The sequence below is a fragment of the Rhinopithecus bieti genome, unplaced genomic scaffold (genome assembly GCF_001698545.2).
Source record: "Rhinopithecus bieti isolate Rb0 unplaced genomic scaffold, ASM169854v2 scaffold_12070, whole genome shotgun sequence".
Classification (NCBI taxonomy): domain Eukaryota; kingdom Metazoa; phylum Chordata; class Mammalia; order Primates; family Cercopithecidae; genus Rhinopithecus; species Rhinopithecus bieti.
Window position 1 is genome coordinate 2,145,557 of NW_016807449.1, and position 25,003 is coordinate 2,170,559.

Here is a 25,003-nt window from a genome sequence, read left to right on the forward strand (position 1 = left end):
TAGCCAGGATGGCCTCGATCTCCTGACCTCGTGATCCGCCCGTCTCGGCCTCCCAAAGTGCTGGGATTACAGGCTTGAGCCACCGCGCCCGGCCTGTGACCATGATTTTGAAAACAAAGAAAGATAAAACGAAATTCTGACTGTGATGTTCCCAAAATTCTGTTCCTCAGGAGGTAGTAGACATTTCTTTTCTCTTTTGTTTTTTAGAGACAGGGTCTCGCTCTGTCACCGAGACTGGAGTGCTGCGGTGTGATCATAGATAGCTCACGGCAACCGCAAACTCCTGGGCATAAGCAATCCTGCCATCTTAGCCTTTCATGTAGCTGAGACTACAGGCATGTGCTACCATGCCTGGCTCATTTATTTATTGTTTTTGGTAGATGTGAGGTCTTGCTATTTGCCTAGCTGCTCTCAAGTGATCCTCTCACCTCCGCTTCTCAAAGTTCTGGGATTACAGGCGTGAGCCACCACTCCCAGCCTGCTCTATTATTTACTTTTCCCACAATGAAATACATTGAAATAACATACGAAAAAATACATTTGAGTTTGCCTCAAAAAACACACTTAAGAAGAAAGTGTAAGGCCGGGCGCGGTGGCTCATGCCTGTAATCCCAGCACTTTGGGAGGCCGAGACGGGTGGATCACAAGGTAAGAAGTGGAAGAGCAGTTTGACCAAGATGTTGAAACCCCTTCTCTACTAAAAATGCAAAAATTAGCCAGGTGTGGTGGCACGTGCCTGTAATCCCAGCTACTCAGGAGGCTGAGGCAGGAGAATTGCTTGAATCTGGGCAGCAGAGGTTGCAGTGAGCCGAGATTGCGCCCCTGCACTCCAGTCTGTGCAACAAGAGTGAAACTCCGTCTCAAAAAAAAAAAGAAAAAGATATAGCCTGACACACAGTGAGCATTCCCAAATGATTCACTTTTTTTGTTTGAGAGAAAAGGTTTCAATATGTGGCTAGGCTGGTCTCAAACTCCCAAAGTGCTGAGATTACAGGTGTAAGCCGCCGCGTCCGGCTGAATTCACGATTACATTTACGGGTTACCTGCAGGTACTCTATGTCAGTGACTCACATTTCCACCATTGTGCCATAAATGGCAAAGTAGCCTGTCTCTCTAGCTTGTTCCATTAGACTAGAAGCTCCCTAGGGCCAGAGCCGCATCTGCTTGTACAGTACTGGTCCTCTACCACCCACAGTAGGGTATCTACATAAACGTTCACAATCGCTTTACCTTATATGCAAGTAACGCATGTATAGACACATACACATTAACAATCGCTTTACCTTACATACAAGTAATGCATGTATAGACACAAACGCAAATAAAACCTCTGAGGCCCGCAGGTCCTCGACACCTCTATCAGCCCCATCGGACTGTGAATTCCAGGGCGGCCAGGCCATGACTGGATCTGCAGGTCCCAATACAAGCCTGTCATCCAGCAGGCACTCAACAAACAGGTGACCAAACCAATCAGGGCAGTTTTTGGAGAAGGCTGGGACTCACCTTAAGCGAAGGGATGTCCTCGGCGCGGATGACGAACTCGTCTCGCTCCCGGAAGATGCCCTCTCCGCCACTCTCGCCGGCCTCCTCGTCCGTCTCCCCACACACGGCTGCCGTCTCCTGCTTCTTGGCCAGATGCAGGGGCCGGGTGTCCGGCAGCTCGGGGTCTTCAGGGGACGGGGCGGCGGGCTCCTCGGGAGGGGCAGCCGGTGGGGCAGCGGCTGGTGGGGGTGGCGGAGGAGGCGAGGGCATAGCTGGTGGAGGTGGTGGTGGCAGCGGTGGTGGCGGTGGTGAGTTGGGCGTGGGGGCCACCAGCGGGGCGGCGAGGGCAGGGCTGGCTGTGGCGGCGGAGGGGTGGTGGAGGCTGAGGCTGAGTCGGGGCAGGAGGTGGAGTGGGTGGGGTTTCTCCTCCAGCAGTGGGGCTCTGGGGAGACAGGGACATCAGGCCTGGATGTTATTCATCATTCCTGGCACCTTTCCTCTTGTCCTTTAAACATCACTTTCTGTACCAAGAACCCCTCTGTCCGTAACTACCACTCAGCTCCCAGTGGCCCTTCTACCCTATTGGAGTCTCTGCAGAGACCTACTCTGGCTCCTGTGGCTGTAAAGGAGACCCGTCTCCCATCCCTAATCCCCTTCTCAGTCCTGAAATGTCTCTTTGTGGTCTCAAAGCCCTTGTCTGGCTCTTAACTCCTCCTCCTGAATGACCCTCCCACTCCTAAATCATCACCTCCCTAGCTCTACTTCCTCACCTTGTCTTCCTCCAAGGCCTCATCCTCCTCCCTCCAGACCCGTCTCTGTCCTTTCCTTGGCCTGCTCACCAGTGTGCAGACTGCTAACCCTTCCTCTGTCTGCCAGCTCCCTTCTTCAGGCCTTTTAAGAACCTCATAGGAGGCGGGCATGGTGGTTCACGCCTGTAATCCCACTACTTTCGGAGGCCGAGGCAGGCGGATCACTTGAGGTCAGGAGTTCGAGACCAGCCTGGCCAACGTGGTAAAACCCTGTCTCTACCAAAAATATAAAAAATGAGCCAGGTGTGGTGGCAGGTGCCTGTAATCCCAGCTACTCGGGAGGCTGAGGCAGGAGAACAGCTAGAACCCTGGAGGCAGAGGTTGCAGTGAGCCAAGATCATGCCACTGTACTCCAGCCTGGTGGACAGAGTGAGACTCTGTCTTGGAAAAAAAAAAAAAAAACGGCTGGACACGATGGCTCACGCCTGTAATCCCAACACTTTGGGATGCCAAGGTGGGCAGATCACGAAGTAAGGAGTTCAAGACCAGCCTGGCCAACATAGCGAAACGCCATGTCTACTAAAAATACAAAAAATTAGCTGGGCATGGTGGCAGGCACCTGTAGTCCCAGCTACTTGGGAGGCTGAGGCAGAAGAATCACTTGAACCTGGAAGGCAGAGGTTGTGGTGAGCCAAGATTGCGCCACTAAACTCCAGCCTGGGTGACAGAGCGAGACTCTGTCTTGGAAAAAAAAAAAAAAAATCTCACAGGGTCTTTTGTTTTGTTTTTGGAGTTTTTTGTTTAAAAAGACCCTGTCTTAGGGTCTTGCGCTGTCACCCAGGCTGGAGTATAGTGGCTCAATCATGGCTCACCACAGCCTCAACCTCCCAGGCTCAAGTGATCCTCCTGTCTCAGCCTCCCAAAGTGTGCTAGGATTACAGGTGTGGCCCACTGTGCCCAGCCTATCATGGTTTTTTTTTTTTTTTTTTTTTTGAACACTCCCCTCTAACTCCCTGAAATCTCACCTGACCTGTAAAACTGCTGCTTCTCCATTCTTGTATCCTGGGCCATGGCCCTTCCAAGCCCTTCAAAGGCTCTCTCAGCCTGGCTGTTCTCTTCTGCAACGACCCTGTCAGCTTTGGTCTCACCCGTTCTTCTCACCTCCCCACTCCCCATTCCCCAACCTTCTACACCCCCCAAAAGCTCTCTCCATTTCCCAAGTCCCCTCTATGCCCTCCTGTAAGCTCCCACCTCTCATCTCCCAATGCCTCTGTTTCTGCCATTAACACCCCTTAAGCTGTGTCCAAAGCCAGAGCACAACCTAAACCCTTCCTGTGCCCCTAGTCTTGCCTTCCGCTGCCCACTCCCAAGACCCATCACCCTCCCCAAGTCTTTCTCTGCCCCCAGACATCTTTCTGTACCTTCACACGTGGCTGACTCAGAGCCCTCCTCAGTCCCCACACCTCCCACCGTTCAGAACCTGAGTAGCCCCTCTCCTGTAACTCATCACCTGCCCTGTCTCCTTGCATTCTCCAGTATCTGCCTTGGGGCCCCTCCTAGTCCACTTAGCACCTCTGGGTGAATTAGAAAAAGATACACACCTTCCTCAAAATGCCTGTATAATAAGGAAAGTCCCTTCATAAATATGCAAGCTTGTACCATCTACATGAATGGTGTCTCTTAAACAGTGCGTAACCTGCGCAACTATATCTAGTGACCGTGATAACCTTTAAGCTCCACTCTACTCCCAGACCACCTTCCCAGAGCTCACCAGGAGTGCCATTGCCGTTGGCACTGGGGAGCCCCGGAAGAGGGGGTGGCCCTGGAACTGCAGCTGCGGGGGCCAAGGGCGGCCCATCTGGCGTGGAGGTGTCCTTTGGCCCAGCAAGGGGTGGGTCATCGAGGGCAGAGATGGCCGAGGAGATGCTCTCCTGCAGGTCTCGGTTCTTGGCGACAGAGTCTTCCTCGTCCGAGGAGAAGGAGGGCAGCGTCTCAAGGTTCCGCTTCAGCTCCTCATCCAGTCGCTTGCAGGGTGAAGGGCAGCCCAGCCCCAGCCCCTCACTCTCTGCAGCCTCCAGGGCACCCCCAAGCCCGAAGGCTCCAGAAGGTGGGGATGTGGCACAGCGGGGGTGGCAGGGGGCTGGGGCTGCAGGCTTCGGGCTGGCACAGAGGGTGGCACGCTCTTGGGAGGGCTGAGCGGAGGTGTCAGGCCCGCCTGGTAGAGTGGTGGGTGGCGCTTGCCTGACTTGAGGAAGTCCAAGAAGGAGGCCATGAAACCCGACTTCATCTCTGGCTGCTTCTCCTCCACCTCCTTGATCTTGGCCTCGATCTTCTCCCGAGTCAGGCTCGAGTCCAGGCTGTTGTGGTCAGTGCCTGATATGGCATCACCCGATGAGGCTCCCAGACCCTCGCCAGCCTTGGGCACAGACAGCTTGATCTAGACATGGGAGTGGCGGGCCGTGAGGGCCCAGGAGTCTGGGCCCCCAGTCCCATCCCCCCTCAGCCCCCCAAAAATCCAAATTTACAGGTGCTCAGCCCGTGAATTTCTAGAATTCAAAGCTGCAAACCCCTTGTCTTAGATTCTAGGAGGACAAGACTGGAGTTCCTCGCTCAGAAGACCAGGAACTTAGACTCACTGAGCTCTTCCCTTACAGCCTAGTTTAGGTCCCCAGACCTGCTTCCCATGAAACCCAGGAATGTAGGATCCCTCAATGCCCATCATTTGGGATATAGAAGCTAAAAGCAGGCAATCCAGGTGAGGTGGCTCACGCCTATAATCCCAGCACCTTGGGAGGCTGAGGCAGGCGGATCACTTGAGGCCAGGAGTTTCAAATCAGCCTGGCCAACATAGTAAAACCCCATCTCTACTAAAAATACAACAACAACAACAACAACAACAAAAATTAGCCGAATGTGGTGGCAGATGCCTGTAATCCCAGCTACTCAAAAGGCTGAGGCAGGAGAATCTCTTGAACATAGGAGGTGGAGGTTGCAGTGAGCCAAGATCATGCCACTGCACTCCAGCCTGGGTGACAGAAACTCTCTCTCAAAAAAAAAAAAAAAAAAAAAAAAATGCTAAAAGCATAAGCCCCAACCTCCTGCCTCTCCCTAAACCCATAATTTCCTTTATTTCTTGAGACAGGGTCTCACTCTGTGGCCCAGGCCACAGTGCAGTAATGCAATCATAGCTCACTACAGCCTTGAACTCCAGGGTTCAAGAGATACTCCCACCTCAGCCTCTGAGTAGCTGGGACTATAGGTACACACAGCCACATCTGGCTAAATTTTTATGTTTTTAATGGAAACCAGGGTCTCACTACGTTGACCAGGCTGGTCTCGAACATCTGGATTCAAGAGATCCTTCCGCCTCAGTCTCCTGAAGTGCTGGGATTACAGGCATGAACCACCGTGGCCAGCCTAGATTCAGAATTTCAATTCTTAGGTCTGTCAGTGGGACCCTAAAACTCCTCACCTAACTTCCTCAGATTTTAGGACTATAAACCTTATTATCCCCCTGCCCCAGAAATGCCAAGGTGCGGCTGTAAACCCTTCCTTCCTTCCTTTTAAGACTCAAACATCGGGCACAGCCCCTCCTCCCCGATCTCCTACAAGATCCCATTCCCCTCACCTTAAGTGGCTTCAGGGGCTCCAACCGGGTGCCCCCTGCCTCCTCAGCTTTTCGACCCCGGCCTCGGCCCCGGCCCCGGGGTTTCTTGGCGCCATCGGTGGGCGTGGAAGCCGAGGCGGGCCCCGCAGTGGTGGGGACCTCCAGAGGGCGGATCCGGGGCCTTCCCCGGGGCCGGGGCGGCCCATCACGCTTCGCCTTAGTGGGTTTGCGGCCACGGCGCCGGGGGCCATCTGGTCCCGGGTTCGGTGGGCAGAAGTCGATGTCCCCCAGTGGCGAGAGGGCCGGGCGGGAGCGGCAGCTGGAGACCAGGTCGGGCAGGCGCCGGGGGTTGAGGCGGATGTCGGCGGGCACATCAGCCTTGTCCTCGTCCGCCTCGAATTCGTACTCCTGGGCGTACAGCTTCTTAGGGGTCTGGAAGGGTGGGTCGCGGCGCCGCAGCAGGTGAAAGGAGGATGTCTTGAGCAGCTTCTTTGGCTTGGTAGAGCAGAAGATGGGCGAGGTGAGGCCACCCTTGGGCTCGGAGGCCGGCGCGGGAGGCGGTGGTGGCGGAGGCGGGGGTGGTGGCGCCGCCTGGTGGGGGCCGCTCTGGATCAGGCCCAGTGGCTCGGCGTTGACCGTGGAGGGCAGTTCAGGGGGCTTGTTGGGGTCCAGGCCCAAGCCTGGTGTCTCGGGCCCGGCTCCTGATGCCCGGCCAGGGCAGTAGGGCCCATAGGGATCATAGGCAGGGGGGCCCGGGGGTGGCCCAGCGCCCGCCTTGGGGTCCCCCTCGTCCTCGGGTGGCCCAGCCTTGCCATAGTCATCCGCGGCCCCTCCACCGAACATCTCCTCCATGGTAGGGAAGAAGCTGCGCTCCTCGTCTTGGAGCAAGGAGTCAGGGAAGCAGATGGAGGTGAGCGGCACGAAGCGCGGCGCCTTGGTGCCTTGCGGGCTCGGGCTGCGGTAGGCACCTGCGGGATCCTTGCCTTCCGAGTTTGGCGGGCCTACGCCGGTGTCCCCAGGCGCCGGGGGCAGCGGCTCCAGAGCCCCGAGCAATTCCTGCATGGCGCCTGGCGGCTCCAGGCTCTCCTCGGGTCGCAGGCGGGGGCTGGGAGCCGCGGGCTCCAGGCCGTGGCTGCGGAGGTGGGCCTCGAGCTGCAGGGGCATGGGTGGTGGAGGCGGGGGTGGCGGTGGAGGTGGCTGGGGTGCCCCATCGCGGGTGGCTGGCTCAAGGAGGTGGACACCGACTTTGGAGGCGCTGGCAGAGGGACTGGGGGCATGGCTGAGGACCGAGGGGAGCAGCTGGGGAGGAGGCGGAGGCAGCACCAGTGGGAGGTCAGGCCCCCCGGCCTCCAGAAGGAGGCCATGGGGAGTGGGCTGGGTGGACTGGGCTGTGGGAGGTGGGGGTGGTGGGCTCTTTTGCAAGAAGGCCCCCAGCTCCTTGGCACCTGCCCCGTAGTGGACAACGGAGGTGGCCAGCCCCTCAGGGGTCTCGCCACCCCGCTCTGGCCCTTTCTTCTTCTCCTTCAGCCTCCCCAGGCCCAGCTCCAGTGCCGCAGTGGCACCCTCATCCAGGCTGGCACTGGTGCGGATGACACTCTGCAGATGGTACCTCTGGGGGTCTTCCTTGGCCAACTCGTAGGGTGTACCCGGCGGTCCCCCGGCCCCGCCACTTCCCCCAAGTCCCTTAGAGGCATCTGCTGCCCCGTCCTCGCCCACCAAGCCGTCTGCCCCTGAGGTCCGAGGAGGGCTGGGCGCCTGCAAGAGATGCTGGATGAGGAACTCCTCATCCTCTGTGCGCTCCGCAGGAGGCCCACCTGGGCCCGCCAGCAGCTCCGAGCCATCCCCCTTGCCCTTGTAGCCACCGGCTCCGGCTGCATAGCTGCCAGCTCCAGGAGGTGCCAGGAAAGGGGCTGAGGCCAAGACTGAGCTCAGGTATTTGCCAGGGGCTCCTGGAGAACCGACTCCAGGCGGGCGGCCTGTGGCAGGCGGTGACTGGAGTGGACGAATGATGTGAGATGGGCTGGCCTCACCACCACCTCCCAAGGAGCTGGGTCCCCAGCCACCCCCATGGCCCGAGAGTGCTGGGGAATGGCCGGTACTGTAGCTGAGTGAGGGGCTGGCTGTGGGCAGCCCCTGGGAGTGGGCGGCTGGCCCTGGGTATGGCTCGCCCTGCACGCCATACAGCTGCCCCTGCAGCTGGTCCGGGGAGTAGCTCTGACATGTGGCCAGGCCAGGAGGAGGAGGGCCGCTGGGGGGCTGTGGAGGGCCCCCTGAGTAGCTGGGGCCTTTGCTCAAGTCCTGTGCCTGCCCTGCTCCAAACCCTTGCCCATAGGCCTGGGGTCCCAGAAGCCCTTGAGGCTGACCAGGGGAATAAGCCTGGCCCCCTGCCCCTCCAGCCCCAGAGGCCTTCCCAGTGGCATAGGCGGCTGCCGGTCCACCCAGGCTCTGGCATTTGGGGGTAGCAGTCGAACGGGGTGGGGGGGGCCTGGTGGCACCCCCGGCAGCTGCTCCATAACCACCTTTGCCCGTCTTGTACCCAGGCGACTGAATGATGGGGCGGTAACCTCCGCCACCACCCCCGGCCCCACCGCCCCCCGCTGCCTCAGGGCCTGTGGCCCGGCCAGATGCCCCCGCCGTGGCTCCGCTGGGACCAGCCTTGCTAGGCTCCCCAGCACCCGGGGAGGGCTCCCCACCACCCAGGGGGCTGCAGGCCAGGTTGGCCCGGTGGCCCATGGAGGGGTAGCTGCCTCCACAGCTCAGATAGTGCTGGAGGGCATGGGCTGGTGGCGGGGGTGGTGGGGGCTGGGCACTGGCTGGCCGCTGATAGTGCTTGATGACTGTGTCCTGGCGGGGCAGGGCCCGCTCAGGCGGCGGTGGGCCCGGGGCAGCACCCGAGAAGTTATAGAGCTGTGGGGAGGACTGCTCGGCAGCGGCGGCGGCAGCAGAAGAGGAAGCCAGCAGGTTGAACTGAGTTGGGAGGTGGCGAGGTGGTGGTGGTGGGTCTGGGGGGCCAGGGCGATAAGGGGGGGTCTGGGCTGGACCGAGACCAGCTGGCCCCAAGACACCGCCTCCTGCCAGGCGCTCAAAGCCCAGTGAAGAGGGCACCGTGGGTGCCTGCGAGGGCTTCAGGTGCAGCACGTCATGAGGAGACAGGAGCCCATTAGCTGGAGGGCTGAATGGGGGGTCCTGGAGGCTGAGGGACGAGGGCACTGGGAAGGGGCGGCTGCCGAAGGAAGCCGGGTGTTGGTAAGCCGACAGGGCAGAGGAGGACGGAAAGGTGCTGGAACCCGGCAGGGCGCCCGAGATGAAGAGCTCCGTGGGGCCTGGCGTGTGCATGGCTGGAGATGAGGAAGACCGCGGGTCAGAGCGGACAGCAAGCCAGCCCCACCCTGGCCCTGCAGGGCCGGCGCTGGGCTTACCGGTTTGCCAGGAAGGACTGCGGAACTGGGAGAGGAGAGAGGAGGCGGAGGGGCCAGGCTGGGGGCCCCGGGATTCCAGGGCTGAGATGAGGTTCATGACGGAGGCGTCGGGCCCTGCTGAGCCCGCGTGGTGGAGGCCAGTGTCGAAGAGTCCAGAAAGACCTGGCCGGGGACAGGGGGTATAGTCAGCCAGGTGGGGATGGGTAGATAGGGTCAAGAGAGAAAGGGAAGAGGTCAAAAGCAAGTTGGATCAGGAAAAGGAGGGGATGGGAGAAAAAAGGGCAAATTCAAAGACAAGATGGACAGAACCAAGCTCATGAGACAGAAATGAGGGGAGGGAAGGGGGAAAGGTGAGACAGTAAAGCAAGACAAGGGGCAATCCAGTCATAAGGGCAGGGGCCCAGATAGGAAATGGTAGACAAAAGTGTGGAAAAATCTAGAAGCGAAAGAGCCAGGGGCAAAAGAACAGAGTCCTCAGTAAGGCCAGGAGGGAGACCAAATGTGGGTATTTCCAGCAAGGAAGTGGAAAGGATGGTACAATGAAGTCTCAGAAAAACCAGAGAACGAGTCAAAAGGGATTGAGCTCCATGGGAGGGTTCAGAAAAAAAGATGGGGAGGGAAAAAGGGAAGGAGCCAATCAGGAGGGTCAAAGGTCAAACTGGACAGCATCATGTCATTGCCAATACCCCTAGGAAGGGGGAACCAATCAGAAACCTTGGAGGCAAAGGCAGGGGGTGGAATAAAGCAATGGAGCAAAATAATATAAAAGAGGGCGGGCCAGATAATTGGGGCCAATCAGGAAGAAAGGGAATCAGGAAGACAGAATTCAGAGTTCCAAGGAGCCAAAAGAATAGGGCAAACCCAGAGGGAAAGAATTGGGGTGGGCTGGAGAGAGGCGGAAAAGCCTGGAAGAGAAGGTGGGATTTGGGGGCTGATGGGACAGGGCCAATTGGAGCGAAAGGGGCGGGGCGAGGCAGGGGCGGACGAATCCGGCGAGAAATGAAGCAGGGACCAGCAGCCTCAAAGGCAACCAATCAGAGGAGACACAGCAAGGGGCGGGCCACGGCACGGGCCACGGCCAATTAGGAGGGGCGGAACTTTCAACAGCCAATCGGCTGCCTCGGGGGGAGGGCCAGCCCAAAGCGGGGCGGGATGTGGGCCGTACCTGCCGGGTGGTGGTTGGTGGCATAGCTTTGCAGTGGGTGGGGGGCCGCGTAGGCCTGGCGGTGTAAGATGTCCGTCTCGGGGTGCGAGGTCCTGGAGCTGCCATAAACCAAGCTGGGGGGAAAGGAGAGACGTCAGGGGGTTCTCCCAAGCTGCCTTCTGAGAAAGGAGCTCAGGAAACCCCCCGGGGAGTTGGGGGGACCCTTCCAGCTGATTGGGGTAGGGGGTGTTAAGCTAAGGAACCGTAGGCCTTTAAAGGGGAGAAGGCAAGGGAATCGGGGTACGCAACTAAAGAGCCACAGAAATGGCCCTCACTCCAGAGCCCGAATAAAGAGAGCCCGGATAGTCTCACGTTTACAAACAGGCATGCTCAGAGACGAAACTAACACACAGAAGAGGGTCCAAGGCAGAGGAAGCGTCTTGAGTTGCAAATGAGAGACTTCTCCCGTCGACCCCACCAACCCCCCACCCCAGGTCCTGTTCCGGCAACACTGGCCATGGGGCCAACGCCAAAAGTCCACATGGACGAATCCTCTTCCCTAGACACACGGGAACACATAGGCCCTGAACTTCATGGGGTGGTGCAAAACAAGTTGGGAGCAGGAGGCAGATCGGTTCCCAAGCGGCAACGGTTGTGGAGGGGGGGGTGGAGAGAAGAGGGAATAAGACCCGGGGAAAGTACCAGGTACAAGTGTGAACAAGAACACCGTCCATCCCCGGGGGTTGAGGTTCAAATGCATGGGCCCGTGCAATGCCAGGTATGTGTGCAAATGCGTATCCAACTCACCCGTGGGGAAGAAAAGATATAGACGGAGGAATCCCACACGGAAAATCCTGACACACTTGGGGTTATGCCCTGCTGGGAAACTCAGGTGTGTTGGGGGGGAGGTGCTCGGGGGTAGGTGAAGTATGAGGAAGCAGCAGGAAAGAGGCAGATTCACAGGTGAACACGCTGCCAGCCACGCACGCACAGGGCCCACGCTCAGACACACAAACACACACCCGGGAAACATCCGACTCTTCCCATGCAACGGCCCCAGTCCGTGGCCAAACTCAGGAAGGCAAATGCTCCCCTCCTTGCCATCAACTAGGATTCTCTGCTTTTGGGGTGGGGCATTAAAGGGGCGTGTCCCAGATGCCAGACCCCCCCCCTTACACACATAGAACCCCAGCTTAGGAAGGGGGCGGGGCCCCATGCCCACTCTGCGCGCGGAATTCTTGGGGGGGCGCCTAGTGGCGCGGCCTCGCACAGTCCCGGAACAATAGGACCTGAGAGGGGGTTCGCGCCCCCCAGATCTGCGTTCTAATTCTTCTCTTCTTCCCACCTTTGCAAGAGCAGTGCCTGGGGCGCGAGGGGGAGGGGTCACCAAGCCGGGAATCCAAGGATGGGGGGAAGTCCAGGCCTTGCTTCGCCAGTCCCTCCCACCTTCCCTAGGCCTTCCCGTCCGAAATTGTTTTGCACCCCCATTTTCCCGCTGCAATTCTCCCTTTGCATGCCGGAGCTGGCTTTGGCGGAGTTTGCAATTTGCAAACTGGGGCGGCGGCGTTGTTACAAACCGAGGAAGGCCGCTCCCTTGCAAGCCGGAGGGGAGTTTGCGATGCACGCGTCGCCGGGCGGGCCGGGCCCGGCCCGGCCCGCCTGGGCTCCCACCCCTTGGCCCCTTTCTCCAGGCCACCCTCAGCTCCTTACCTAGCTTTCGCTGACCTCTCGTAACTCCATCCCGCCCCGGCGCCGAGCGGGTCCCCGAAGCCGGCGCTGGGGTAGTTCCTGTCCCATGAATTGGCCGCGGTGGAAAATGCGGGGAGGGCGGAGGGAGGCGAGGGAGGGAGGGGGGCGCGCGTCTCCTCCCCGGCCGCCTCCCTCCGCTGCTGCTTTTTTTTTCCCCCCTTTTCCCGCGCGCCCCCCCCCGCCCCCGCGCGCCGCCCGATCTCTTTTTTTCTTTTGCAGCCCGCGAAGGCCCGGAAGGCCCCGGGCGGGGACGGGAGGGGGCGCCGGCGGGGGCGGCAAGGGAGGCGGGTGCAGTCGCTGAGCAAGAAGGGGGTGAAGGGGGTTCCCCCTAGAGGAGGGAAGGGGGTGGAGGGGACCCGCGTCTCCGCCTTCTGCCCCGGCGCTTGCGAGACGAAAAAGGGGGGCGCGCCGGGGAGGGGGGTCCGCGGCCGGGGTGGTGCAGGCGCTGGTGCCTCGCTCTCCTCCGCCGCGCTCCCGCGCCTCTCCTCCTCCTGCGCTCAAGGTGCAGCCATCTTTGCACAAGGCGGCTGGGGGAGGGGTAGGGGAAGGGGGGCGGCGGCGCGGCGGGTTCTGGATCTCCTGCGCTCCCTTCCCTCCCACAATCGCGTGCAAAAAAAAAAAAAAAGGGAGAGTGAGAGAGACTGAGCGCAAGCAGGGCCTGGGGGTGTAGGGCGCGTTTGCACAGAAAACCAGTTCCGATGCGCCCGGGATCGCGGTTCATTATTATTATTATTATTTGCATTATTTCTGCTTTTTTTGGTCTCCTTTCCAAAGGGTTTTTATTTAGGGGAACAGCTCAACTCCAGCTCCCTGGGTGCAATGCGAGCCTGCCCGCACCAAGCACGCTTGCAAATATGCCCCCCGCCCTTTCCCTGGGTTACGAAGTGCCTCTGTACCGCACAGGGAGTGCACGAAGACACGCGTGTGCACAGGCGGGGCTCTGCCTGTGCGTACCCCGTGGCACTGGAGGGGACTGTCAGGTCATATCTGCCCATACACAAGACAGCATAGCCGGGGCTGGGCTCGTGGGTCCGAATTTCCCCGCGCGTCTGCCTACCACGGGGGCGGAACTGACCAGTGCCCTCACGGTCAGGAGAGTGTGGGGGCCCGTGAGGGGCCAGGACACGGGAACACGTTGCCGAGAACATGTGTATATCCATACGCGGCGGAAACGCGTGTGCCAGGGCAGGCCTCGGGCCGGACGACCCCTACTCCCACCATCCCCCCTCCTCCAAGTCCAGCTAGGGCGTCTACGAGGCCTAGGGGCTTCCGGAATCCGGCGTGAATCAGGGGCACGGTTCGGAGAGCCGGGTCTCGAAAGCAGCTCTTCAGTGAGGCCTCCTGAGGCTGCAAGAGAAGAGGCACACTGGGGAGTCAAAGCTCCGGCTGTTTTTTTTCCCCCCTCAACCAGGACCACTCCGACCGCCCTTGGCGTCTCAGCCAATCCCGGACCCTCTGGGCACAGGCCCCACCCTCTTATACGCCTCCGCACATACAACGCTGGGCCACGCCCCTAGACCATTGCATGGGGCCCCGCCCCCGCACTCCAAGCGCCGCCCTAAGTAATAAGGCCCAAATTCCAAGTCCCGCCCCGGAGCCCGGGTTCCTCCTCCAACGTGCCCACCCCTCTGCGCCCCGCCCCCGGGCAGAAGCCACGCCCCATACCTGGTGTATGGGGGTGGAGGTGCGTCGTGTACCCCAGAGGCTGCCAGCGCCTGCTCATAGGTGGGGAGGCCTGGGGGTTGGGGTGGAGTTGGAGGCAGGGGCGTCGGTGAGCCCAAAGGGCCCAAAGGACTCAGAGGGCTGATGAGCCCGGCCCTGGGGACAGCAAAGGTACAGTTAGCAGAGGCAACTTACAGGATACCTAGACTAAGGCGGAAGAGAGGGGATCTAGGAGACGGAGATTCAGGGTGACACTGGGACAGAGCTGGAAGGGAGGTGGACCTCTGAAAAGGAGGGTCACCTTCAGCCTAGCCTTACACACAGAAAAGTGCCTCAAATGACAGTCAGCTACACACAGGCAGACACAGAAAACAGCAACCACAGAGACACACTCTTATTCAGACACACCCATGTGCACCAGATACAGGCAGAGCAATAGAGAAAAAGACAGCCCTGCCGGATGCACGGCACACACCTGTAGTTTTAGATCCTCAGGAGGCTGAGGTGGGAGGATTTCTTGAGCCCAGGAAATTGAGACTGCAGTGAGCTGTGAAAGGGTCACTGCACTCCAGCCTGGGCAACACAGTGAGACTTTGTCTCTTTAAAAAAAAAAAAAAAAAAAAAAAAAAGGGGCCAGGCGTGGTGGCTCACACCTGTAATCCCAACACTTTGGAAGGCAGAGGCAGGCAGATCACCTGAGGTCAGGAGTTCAAGACTAGCCTGACCAACATGGAGAAACCCCGTCTGTACTAAAAATACAAAATTAGCGGGGCACGGTGGCGTGCGCCTATAATCCCAGCTACTCGGGAAGCTGAGGGAGGAGAATCACTTGAACCCAGGAGGCAGAGGTTGCGGTGAGCCAAGATCACACTATGCACTCTAGCCTGGGCAACGAGAGTGAAACTCCGTCTCAAAAAGAAAAAAGCCCTGCAGAGAGGCAGGCCAACACACACCAAACAGACAGAACTCAGCCCATCCGTATAGACAGGAACACAACATAGATGCACTCCTCACCAATTTCCCACACCCACTCAGGTGCTGCACCTGTCACCACTGAAACTGACATACCACAGACACCCAAACACCACAAGCTGCACCGTCGCAGCTTCACCAGATACAATATCCAGAGTGGTAATCCCATGGATACTGGTAATCCCAGTACCACAAAGACAGGCCGGCAGCAAAAGTGGTCAGAGCTCCTACTGTGGGCCAGGTACTGAGGATCTAGACAGACAGAGCAACAGACGCCAAAACCAGACACAAGCCAGCTCACAGATTCACTCTCCAAATGACGATGTCCTCAGTGCTCACCTGCCCCCAGTCCTTAGCACATCCCTTTAGGTCAACATTTCCTCCCTCCCCTTGCTCTCCACCACCACCCCCTCCTCACTGAATCCCCCTTACTCTTGGGGACAGGGCTGCTGGCCTCGGCGTCGTCGCCAGTGCAGATACCAAAAGGCTCCCAGGCCGGCCAGGACAATGAGCAGGACACCACACGTCAGTCCCACAGCCAGGCCTGCCACATCCACTCGTCCACGCCCTGCAGGGAAGCAGGGAAGGGGAGCCACTGTTGCGGGGACTGCCACCCACCCTAACATCAAAATTCCTTCCCACTGAGGGAAGAGAACAGACCCTGAAGCAGGCAGAGCTGGGGTCCCTTCCTAGCCCTGTGACCTAAGGCAATTCACCTCATTCCTTTCTCTGACCCTCCACTGCGGGTTCTGTAAAATGGGAACCATAACCCCTACCCCACTGTGAAAACTTAATGAGATCAGGCTGGATACGGTGGCTCACGCCTGTAATCCCAGCACTAGGGAGGCCAAGGCAGGTAGATCACTTGAGGCCAGGAGCTCCAGACCAGCCTGGCCAATATGGTGAAACCCTGTCTCTACTAAAAATACAAAAAATTAGCCAGGCGTGGTGGTATGTGCCTGTAATCCCAGCTACTTGGGAGGCTGACACAGGAGAATCGCTTGAACCCAGGAGGCGGAGGTTTTAGTGAGCCGAGATCGAGCCATTGCTCTCCAGCCGAGGCAACAAGAGTGAGACTTCGTCTCAAAAAATAAAAAAACAATCATCACCACCAAAAAAACAAAACTATGTCTTGGCCAGGTGTGGTGGCTCATGCCTATAATCCCAGAACTTTGGGAGGCTGAGGCATGCAGATCACACGAGGTCAGGAGTTTGAGACCAGCCTGGCCAACATGGTGAAATCCCATCTCTATAAAAAATACAAAATTAGGCCGGGCGCGGTGGTTCAAGCCTGTAATCCCAGCACTTTGGGAGGCCGAGACGGGTGGATCACGAGGGCAGGAGATCGAGACCATCCTGGCTAACACCGTGAAACCCCGTCTCTACTAAAAAATACAAAAAACTAGCCGGGCGAGGTGGCGGGCGCCTATAGTCCCAGCTACTCGGGAGGCTGAGGCAGGAGAATGGCATAAACCTGGGAGGCAGAGCTTGCAGTGAGCTGAGATCCGGCCACTGCACTCCAGCCTGGGCAATAGAGCGAGACTCCGTCTCAAAAAAAAAAAAAAAAAAAAAAAATTAGCCAGGCGCGGTGGCTCACACTTGTAATCCCAGCACTTTGGGAGGCCGAGGTGGCTGGATCACCTGAGGTCAGGAGTTCGAGACCAGCCTGACCAACATGGAGAAATCCCATCTCTACTAAAAATACAAAATTAGTCGGGCGTGGTGGGGCATGCCTGTAATCCCAGCTACTCGGAAGGCTGAGGCAGGAGGATCGCTTCAGCCGGGGAGATTGTGCCACTGCCCTCCAGCCTGGATGACAGAGAGAGACTCTGTCCCCCTCAAAAAAAAAAAAAAAAAAGATGTCACATGCACTACTTGGGATATGCTTTTAAAATTATTCATGGTAGCCAGGCACAGTGGCTCACACCTGTAATCTCAGAATTTTGGGAGGCTAAGGCAGGAAGATCACTTGAGCCCTTGACGCCCCAGCCTGGGCAAACATAGGGAGGCTCTACCAAAAAAAAAAAAAAAAAAATTTTTTTTTTTTTGTTTTTTTGAGAACGGAGTCTCGCTCCCTGTCGCCCAAGGCTGGAGTTGCAATGGCTGGATCTCAGTGCTCCACTGCAAGCTCCGCCTCCTGGGTTTATGCCATTCTCCCTGCCTCAGCCTCACATGAGTAGCTGGGACTACAGGCGCCTGCCACCTCGCCCGGCTAGTTTTTTTTTATTTTTTTAGTAGGTGAACCGGGGTTTCCCACCGTGTAGCCAGGATGTCTCGATCCTCCTGACCGGATCGTGATCCCGCCCCATCTCGGCCTCCCAAAAGTGCTGGGATTCACAGGCTTGCCGCCACCGCGCCCCGGCCATTTTTCTTTTTTTTTATTTGAGACAGGGTCTGACTCTGCATGGAGTGCAGTGGAGCAATCGCAGCTCACTGCCACTTGAAGTCCAGGGCTCAGGTGATCCTCCTACCTCTGCCTCCTGAGTAGCTGGGACCACAGGTGTGCGTCACCATGCCTGGCTAATTTTGTGTTTTGTAATTTTTTGTATTTTTTGCCCAGGTTGGTCTCAAATTCCTCAAGCAATCTACCAGTCTCTACCTCCCAAAGTTATGGGATTACAGGCATAAGCCACCACTGAGCCTGGGGAAAAAATGTTGGTTTTTTCTTTTGTTTTGAGACGGAGTCGTGCTGTCGCCAGGCTGGAGTTCAGTGGCATGATCCCGGCTCACTGCAACCTCTGCCTCCCAGGTTCAAGCAATTCTCCTGCCTCAGCCTCCCAAGTAGTTGGGACTACAGGAGCCCACCACCACATCCAGCTAATTTTTGTATTTTTAGTAGAGACAGGGTTTCACCATGTTGGCCAGGATGGTCTTGATCTCTTGACCTTGTGCTCCGCCCGCCTCGGCCTCCCAAAGTGCTGGGATTACAGGTGTGAGTCACCTTGCCCGGCCGGAAAAAAATGTTTTTAATAGCTGGGTGTGGTGCTACAGGTACCTGTAGTCCCAGCTACCTGGGAGGCTGAGGAAGAAAGGTCACTTGACCCCAGGAGGTCGAGGCTACAGTGAGCCAGGATCACTCCACTATACTCCAGCCTGGGTGACTGGACCCTGTCTCTAAAAGAAAAAAAAAAATGGCCGGGCCGGTGGCTCACACCTGTAATCCCAGCACTTTGGAGGCCAAGGCAGGAAGATGACTGGAGCCTAGGAGGTAGACAGCAGCGTAGACAACACAGTGAGACCCCATCTCTACAAAAAAAATTTTTTAATTATCTGGGCATGGTGGTGCATGCCTGTAATCCCAGCGACTCAGGAGGCTTAGGTGGGAGGATCAGTTGAGCATAGGAGGTCGAGGCTGCAGTGAGTCGCGATTGTGCCACTGCTCTCCAACCTGGGCGACAGAGCAACTCCATTTCTTTTTTTTTTTAGAGATGGAGTCTCACTCTGTTGCCCAGGCTGGAGTGCAGTGGTGTGATCTCGGCTCACTACAACCTCCGCTTCCCAGGTTCAAGCGATTCTGGTGCCTCAGGCTCCCAAATAGCTGGGATTACAGGCGTGCGCCACCATGCCCGGCTAATTTTTGTATTTTTAGTAGAGATGGGGTTTCACCATATTGGTCAGGCTGGTTTTGAACTCCTGACCTCATGATCCACCAGCCTCAGCCTCCCAAAATGCTGGGATTACAGGCGTCAGCCATCATGCTCTGCCCGACCCCGTTTCAAAAAAACAAAAAACAAATGGAGGAATTTAGGGAGCCCCCTCTCCCTGCCAACGTAACTAAGAATCTAGAATTCATGTTTGACCTGTTACTAAGGTGCAGCCCTGTTTGCAATCCAAGGCCTCGAGTCTAAGGACAAGGGAGTATAGGGAATCGTTGGGCTTGGAGAGGCCTTGCTAGCTCTTGCTGCTGGGGAAACTTCCATGGGCACTAGATAGGCGGGCTTTCCTCCAAAAGTAAACCCCAAACTTTTTTGTTTGTTTTTGAGATGGAGTTTCCCTCTTGTTGCCCAGGTTGGAGTGCAATGGTGTGATCTTGGCTCACTGCAACCTCCACCTCCTGGGTTTGAACAATTCTCCGGCCTCAGCCTCCCAACTAGCTGGGATTACAGGTGTGCGCCACCACGCCCAGCTAATTTTTGTATTTTTAGTAGAGACGGGGTTTCACCATGTTGACCAGGCTGGTCTCGAACTCCTGACCTCAGGTGATCCGCTCGCCTCAGCCTCCCAAAGTGCTTGCATTATAGGCGTGAGCCACCGCGGCCTGCTGTATGTTTGTTTTTGAGACATCTCTCAGGCTGGAGTGCAATGGTGCGATCTCTGCTCACTGCAACCTCTGCCTCCCAGCTGCAGTGATTCTTGTGCCTCAGCCTCTTGAGGAGCTGGGATTACAGGCACACATCACCACGCCTGGCTAATTTTTGTATTTTTAGTAGAGATGGGGTTTCACCACGCTGGCCGGGCTAATCTTGAACTGCTGACTTCAGGTGATCTGCTCTCCTTGGCCTCCCAAAGTGCTGAGATTACAGGCATAAGCCACCACATCTGACCGCAGTAAACCCCCAGACTTTTGAGCCCCTTTAGCAAAAAGCACAACTGCAGCTTCAGAAGGCAGGTCCTCCTGATGTGGGCACCTTCAGGTAGATTCAAGGAGCCACTACGCCTCGCTAGGCCTATCGGGAAAGCTACCTCCCCTAGCAACCAGGCTCCAATGTGAGACTCCAGCCCAGACCTAGGGTCTGTTGCTAAGGTGCATCTACCCCTAGCAACCGGGCCACAAAGGGGTGAGGCATCGGGGGCCTGGAGGGTGGTCCTCCAGTGGGCAGAAGGCCTTGGGTCCTGGAGCCTGGCTAGGTGTGGTTGCTAGGGAGAAGGCCTCCTTAGCAACCAGGCAGCTGCTGGGATGGGGCTGTGGGGGAGGGGAAATCAGCCAGGTACTGCTTCAGGCTTCTTCATTTGGTCTGGCCTGGCCAGACCCTGTTGCTAAGGAGCAGCGCCCCTTAGCAACAAGGCTGGCAACAAGATGGGGCCTCAGAACTCAGAGGAGGGGTTGTTGGGGGCAAAATGGGCAGGTGAGGATGGGCAGGCTTCCTCCCTTGGTCGTGTTGCTAGAGGGCAGTGTCCCCTGCAATCAAGCTGCTGGAGGCGTTGGTCTTTCTATTTACTCTGGACACCAGGGAAGGGTTCAGGTGGGCCTTCCCCTCTGAGCTTAAGGCCTGACAGGCCCTACAGCTCTAACCTTTCCCTCCACTGACACTTTTCCCTTCCTAGGGACCCAGGACCTGCATCCAATAAGATGTGGTGGGGCCTGGCCGGGCGCGGTGGCTCAAGCCTGTAATCCCAGCACTTTGGGAGGCCGAGGCGGGCGGATCACGAGGTCAGGAGATCGAGACCCTCCTGGCTAACACGGTGAAACCCCGTCTCTACTAAAATACAAAAAACTAGCCGGGCGCGGTGGCGGGCGCCTGTAGTCCCAGCTACTCGGAGGCTGAGGCGGGAGAATGGCGTAAACCCGGGAGGCGGAGCTTGCAGTGAGCCGAGATCGCGCCACTGCACTCCAGCCTGGGCGACACAGCGAGACTCCGTCTCAAAAAAAAAAAAAAAAAAAAAAAAAAAAAAAAAAAAAAATGTGGTGGGGCCTGGCAACTATAGTCTCAACAGTCTGGGACACTGAAGCAGGAGGATTGCTTGAGGCCAGGCATTCAAGACCAGCCTGGGCAACATGGTGAGACCCCGTCTGTACAAAAACTACAAAAATTATCATGGTACTATGGGCCTGGAGTCCCAATTACTCAGGAGGCTGAGGTGGGAAGATCACTTGAGCCTGGGAGGTTGAGGTTGCAGTGGGCCAAGATTGTACCACAGCCATCCAGCCTGGGCGACACAGCGAGACCCTGTCTCAAAAATAAATAATTAAAAATAAAATAATAATAAGGTGTGGGGGGCTCCTCAGGCAAGCCGGGGTCTTAAGGGGGGGAACTCCTTTAGCAGCCAGCTTCAGAGAGCACAGAATTGGGGGGCAGACAATTCTTGTACCTAATTTGGGGTGGAGGACGTTGGTTTGGCCTCCCTGGGAAGGGACTCCCTTAGCTGCACAGAACAAGACGGCTTCAGCCCCTCACTCACCTCCTTTGCCATTGTAGATGTAGCTCTCCCAAAAGCGCTCCTTGAGGGGGGAGGAGTAGAAAAGAAGGGGGAAAAGCAGCAATTCAGCTGGTAGGTTCACACCCCCAAACTAGCCCATCCTGACTTCTGAGACACCAGGGAGGTGGGAGCTGAAGGCCAGAACCTCCCCCTGCAACCTCCCCACAGGTATAGAGAAGAGAGAGGGCCCGAAACTCCAGAGTCTTGAGGACCTTACCGTGAGAGTGTTGTCCTCAAAATACTCCCTGGCCTCTTCCCAGGAACACCTCTCTTCATGACACTCCCGTTCCAGGTTCCCTGGTGTGAACAGCTCCAGGTCCCAGTGGTTGGCTCTTGGAATCCGGGTATGGCTACTCAGGAAGCTCTGGGCCTCTGGGGGAGCCAGGAAGACTTCTGGACCCAAAGACATGACGGACAGAAAAATGGAGGGTCCCTAGGGCTGAAGTCATAGGGGGATGGAAAGCAGTGGGGTCCTGGAGGAAGGAGCAGGAGCTGGGAATTCAGACTCCTGGGTCTGAAGGAGGAAGGGGCGGGGTCCTGGACTCCTGGAAGAGGAGGGACTAGAGACATTCCTGAGTCAGGGGGAGGCCAATGCCAAGTATCTGGACACCACTTCCCCCAAACACTCACCTTGGTCTGTCTCCCCACTGGGTGAAGTATCCAGGCAGGTGGTTAATGCCATGTATAGCAGCAGCAGAGAGGGCTGGCCCCTCATATTTTCCAGACACCGAGAACCAGGTGTGTTACAGCTGACAAGGGCCTCAGTCCCTGGGTAATAAGGCAGTGCTTCTACCGACTGACCTCTGTGGTCCACGAATGATAATAATAGCAGACACGGCCAGGCGCTGTGGCTGAAGCCTGTAATCCCAGCACTTTGGGAGGCCGAGACGGGTGGATCACGAGGTCAGGAGATCGAGACCATCCTGGTCTACACGGTGAAACCCCGTCTCTACTAAAAAATACAAAAAACTAGCCGGGCGAGATGGCGGGCGCCTGTAGTCCCAGCTACTCGGGAGGCTGAGGCAGGAGAATGGCGTAAACCCGGGAGGCGGAGCTTGCAGTGAGCCCAGATCGCGCCACTGCACTCCAGCCTGGGCGACAGAGCGAGACTCCATCTCAAAAAAAAAAAAAAAAATAATAATAATAATAGCAGACACTTACACAGCCTGTATTCTCTGCCAGATATTGTTTACCTATATAAACTCATTTTACTTTACTTTCCTTTTTTTTTTTTGACATGGAGTCTTGCTCTGTCACCCAGGCCGGAGTGCAGTGACACAATCTCAGCTCACTGCAACATCTGCTTCCTGGGTTCCAGTGATTCTCATGCCTCAGCCTCCCAAGTAGCTGGGATTACAGGCATGCGCCACCACACACGGCTAATTTTCATTTTCATTTTTTTTTTTTTTTTTGAGACAGAGTCTTGCTCTGTCACCCAGGCTGGAGTACAGTGCATGATCTCTGCTCACTGCAAACTCCGTCCCCCGGGTACATGCCATTCTCCTGTCTCAGCCTCCCGAGTAGCTGGGACTACAGGCGCCTGCCACCACACCCGGCTAATTTTTTTTGTATTTTTAGTAGAGACTGGGTTTCACTGTGTTCTCCAGGATGGTCTCAATCTCCTGACCTCTTGATCCACCCGCCTCACCCTCCCAAAGTGAATTTTCATATTTTTCGTAGAGATGAGGTTTCACCATGTTGGCCAGGCCAGTCTTGAACTCCTGACCTCAAGTGATCCACCCACCTCAGCCTCCCAAAGTGCTGGGATTACAGGCATGAGCCACTATGCTCCGCCTCAACTCATTTTACTTTTCACAGGAGTCATACAAAAATTAGCCGGGCGCGGTGGTGGGCGCCTGTAATCCCAACTACTTGGGAGGCTGAGGCAGAAGAATCACTTGAGCCTGGGAGGCGGAGGTTGCAGTGGGCCGAGATCGCGCCACTGCACTCCAGCCTGGGCGACTGAGTGAGATTCCATGTCAAAAACAAAACAAAACAAAACTTTGCAAAAAACAAAACAAAACTTTGCACAGGAGTCCTTTTTTTTTTTTTCCTTTTTGTGGAGAGCGGGGTCTCGCTGTGTTACCCAGGCAGGTCTCGAACTCCTGGGCTCAAGCTATCCTCCCGCCTCTGCCTCCCTGAGAGCTGGGATTACAGGCGTGAGCCACCGCGCCCGGCTTTTTTTTTTTTTAAGACAGAGTCTTGCTCTGTCACCCGGGCTGGAGTGCAGTGGCGCTATCTCAGCTCATTGTGACCTCTGTCTCCTGGGTTCAAGTGATTCTCCTGCCTTAGCCTCCTGGGTAGTTGTGCGTCACCACACCGAGCAAATTTTTTTTTTTTTTTTTTTTTTGAGACAGAGTCTCACTCTGTCACCCAGGCTGGACTGCAGTGGCGCGATCTCGGCTCGCTGCAAACTCCACCTCCCAGGTTCACACCATTTTCCTGCCTCAGCCTCCTGAGTAGCTGGGACTATAGGCGTCCGCCACCACGCCCAGCTGATTTTTTGTATTTTTAGCAGAGATGGGGTTTCACCGTGTTAGCCAAAATGGTCTCGATCTCCTGACCTCGTGATCTGCCCGCCTCAGCCTCCCAAAGTGCTGGGATTACAGGCGTGAGCCACCATGCCCGGCCCATGCCCGGCTAATTTTCACATTTTTAGTACAGACAGGGTTTCACCATGTTGGCCAGTCTGGTCTCAAACTCCTGACCTCAAGTGATCCACCTGCTTCAGCCTCCCAAAGTGCTGGGATTACAGGTGTGAGCCACTGCGCCCCACCAGGAGTCCTATTATTGTCTCCAATATAGAGAACAGGAAACTGAGGCACAGAGAGGTAAAATAGCTTGCCGAAGGTCACACAGTGTGCAAGTGTGAGAGCCAGGATTTCAGTGAAGGCAGTGTCCACCAGAGAAGAGAGCAGAGAGCAGGCAGCTTATCTTTTTTCCCCATTGTGTCTACAGCACCTGAGACAGATGCTTATAAACATGTCCACTGGTGATCTGGAGTCTTCCCTTCCTGGTAATTTCCACTTGTGCCTCTCTCTGTGCTCACTGTCACATCCACCCACAGACAACAAAGATTACGAGAGAGGCAGAGGCAGGGGATTAGTTATATTATCGGGTCTAGGGACCTAGGGGGCAGGGGCCTTGGACTCCTGGGCCTAGGAGCCCCAAACTTCTGGGTCTCGGAGGGGCGGGGAGCCAGGATGCCTGGGTCCCGAAGCCAGGCTGTTCCTCCAGGGACATTCACTTACCTGCCCAGAAATGTGAGCACTGCCCCTTCCTCTTTAATGGAGACCTCCTTGGCCAGCTACAGCCAGCTGTGAAGGGGGACAGGGAAGAGGGGAGGGGATAAGGAGGAGGGGTGCCCCACTCCCGGTAACCAAGCCTGATCCCGGTTTCTGGCAGGGGGCGGAACTTGCCATTACCTGCCCTGGGCGGGACTCAGGTAAGGGACAAAGTATTTAAAGGGACCTTGGGATAAAGGACTTAAAGTCCGGAGATCCATGGGGAAGCCAAGGTGTGGAATACCCTGGGGCACTTGGGGGATTGGATTCGACCCTCCTCCTCCCTCTCGGCCCCTACCCGCTCTGGCTCTCCCCTGGAAGTTCGCCTGGCTGAGCTAGAAAAATTAATGTCTGGGTCTCTAGACACCTAGAAACTAGCGGGGACGATATGCCTTAGTCCCTGGGGCAGCTGGGCAGTGCCGCAGTAAATCCCTGTTTCCTGAGGGCGACTTGAACGGCTTTGACTTTCAATTTCCCAATGGCTCTGTCTGTAAAATGGGAGCGCAGTTGTCTCATCTCAATTGAGTTTTAAGATGCAGCAAGAAGAGTGGATGATATATTTGGGAAAGTGGGCTTCCCGATCTCTAAGGGAAGTGATTAATCCTTAAATTTGGGCTTGAAGAGACTCAAAGCCTGGGAATAAAGCAGGAAAAAACGATCTCCCTGGGAAATGCCTAGTACATAATAAGCGTTCCCCATATTCCCACAAGGTTCAATATCCGGAACCTTCTATTTGCCACTCACGTTTCCGAAGGGAGAAAGAGAAGAGAGGACTTGAGCAAGCCAGGCGAGGCACT

The 25,003-nt window shown here is 56.6% G+C and overlaps 2 protein-coding genes across 3 annotated transcripts in view; both read right to left on the minus strand.

Moving 5' to 3' along the window:
• Positions 1 to 13,310, minus strand: part of PRR12 (proline rich 12) — a 29,833-nt gene extending 16,523 nt beyond the window's left edge. The window contains 10 exon segments of the mRNA XM_017882033.1: positions 1,504 to 1,820; positions 1,823 to 1,855; positions 1,858 to 1,922; positions 3,999 to 4,344; positions 4,347 to 4,668; positions 5,860 to 9,176; positions 9,258 to 9,419; positions 10,423 to 10,535; positions 12,112 to 12,447; positions 13,105 to 13,310. Of these exon segments, the coding sequence (XP_017737522.1) occupies positions 1,504 to 1,820; positions 1,823 to 1,855; positions 1,858 to 1,922; positions 3,999 to 4,344; positions 4,347 to 4,668; positions 5,860 to 9,176; positions 9,258 to 9,419; positions 10,423 to 10,535; positions 12,112 to 12,447; positions 13,105 to 13,310 (5,217 nt within the window).
• PRRG2 (proline rich and Gla domain 2) lies at positions 12,850 to 24,326 on the minus strand. 2 transcript variants are annotated; one of them, XM_017882170.1, is made up of 7 exons: positions 24,174 to 24,326; positions 21,553 to 21,690; positions 21,140 to 21,294; positions 20,905 to 20,944; positions 15,217 to 15,352; positions 13,816 to 13,968; positions 12,850 to 13,497 (listed from the first exon to the last, which is right to left on the minus strand). In XM_017882170.1, the coding sequence occupies exons 2-7, from the start codon at positions 21,635 to 21,637 to the stop codon at positions 13,479 to 13,481; spliced, it is 588 nt and encodes a 195-aa protein (XP_017737659.1). In that variant the 5' UTR covers positions 21,638 to 21,690; positions 24,174 to 24,326; the 3' UTR covers positions 12,850 to 13,478. The 2 variants fall into 2 exon arrangements, with proteins under 2 accessions (XP_017737659.1, XP_017737658.1); XM_017882169.1 differs by having other exon boundaries at positions 21,140 to 21,315.
• Between the last annotated feature and the right edge of the window lie 677 nt (positions 24,327 to 25,003).

Coding starts and splice junctions, on each gene's coding strand:
- PRRG2 (XM_017882169.1), bottom strand. CDS start 21,637: ATGAGGGGCCAGCCCTCTCTGCTGCTGCTATACATGGCATTAACCACC. Junction 15,353..20,904: donor CATCTACAATGGCAAAGGAG/GTGAGTGAGGGG, acceptor GCTTCCCTGCAG/GGCGTGGACGAGTGGATGTG. Junction 13,969..15,216: donor CAGCAGCCCTGTCCCCAAGA/GTAAGGGGGATT, acceptor TGCTGTCCCCAG/GGCCGGGCTCATCAGCCCTC.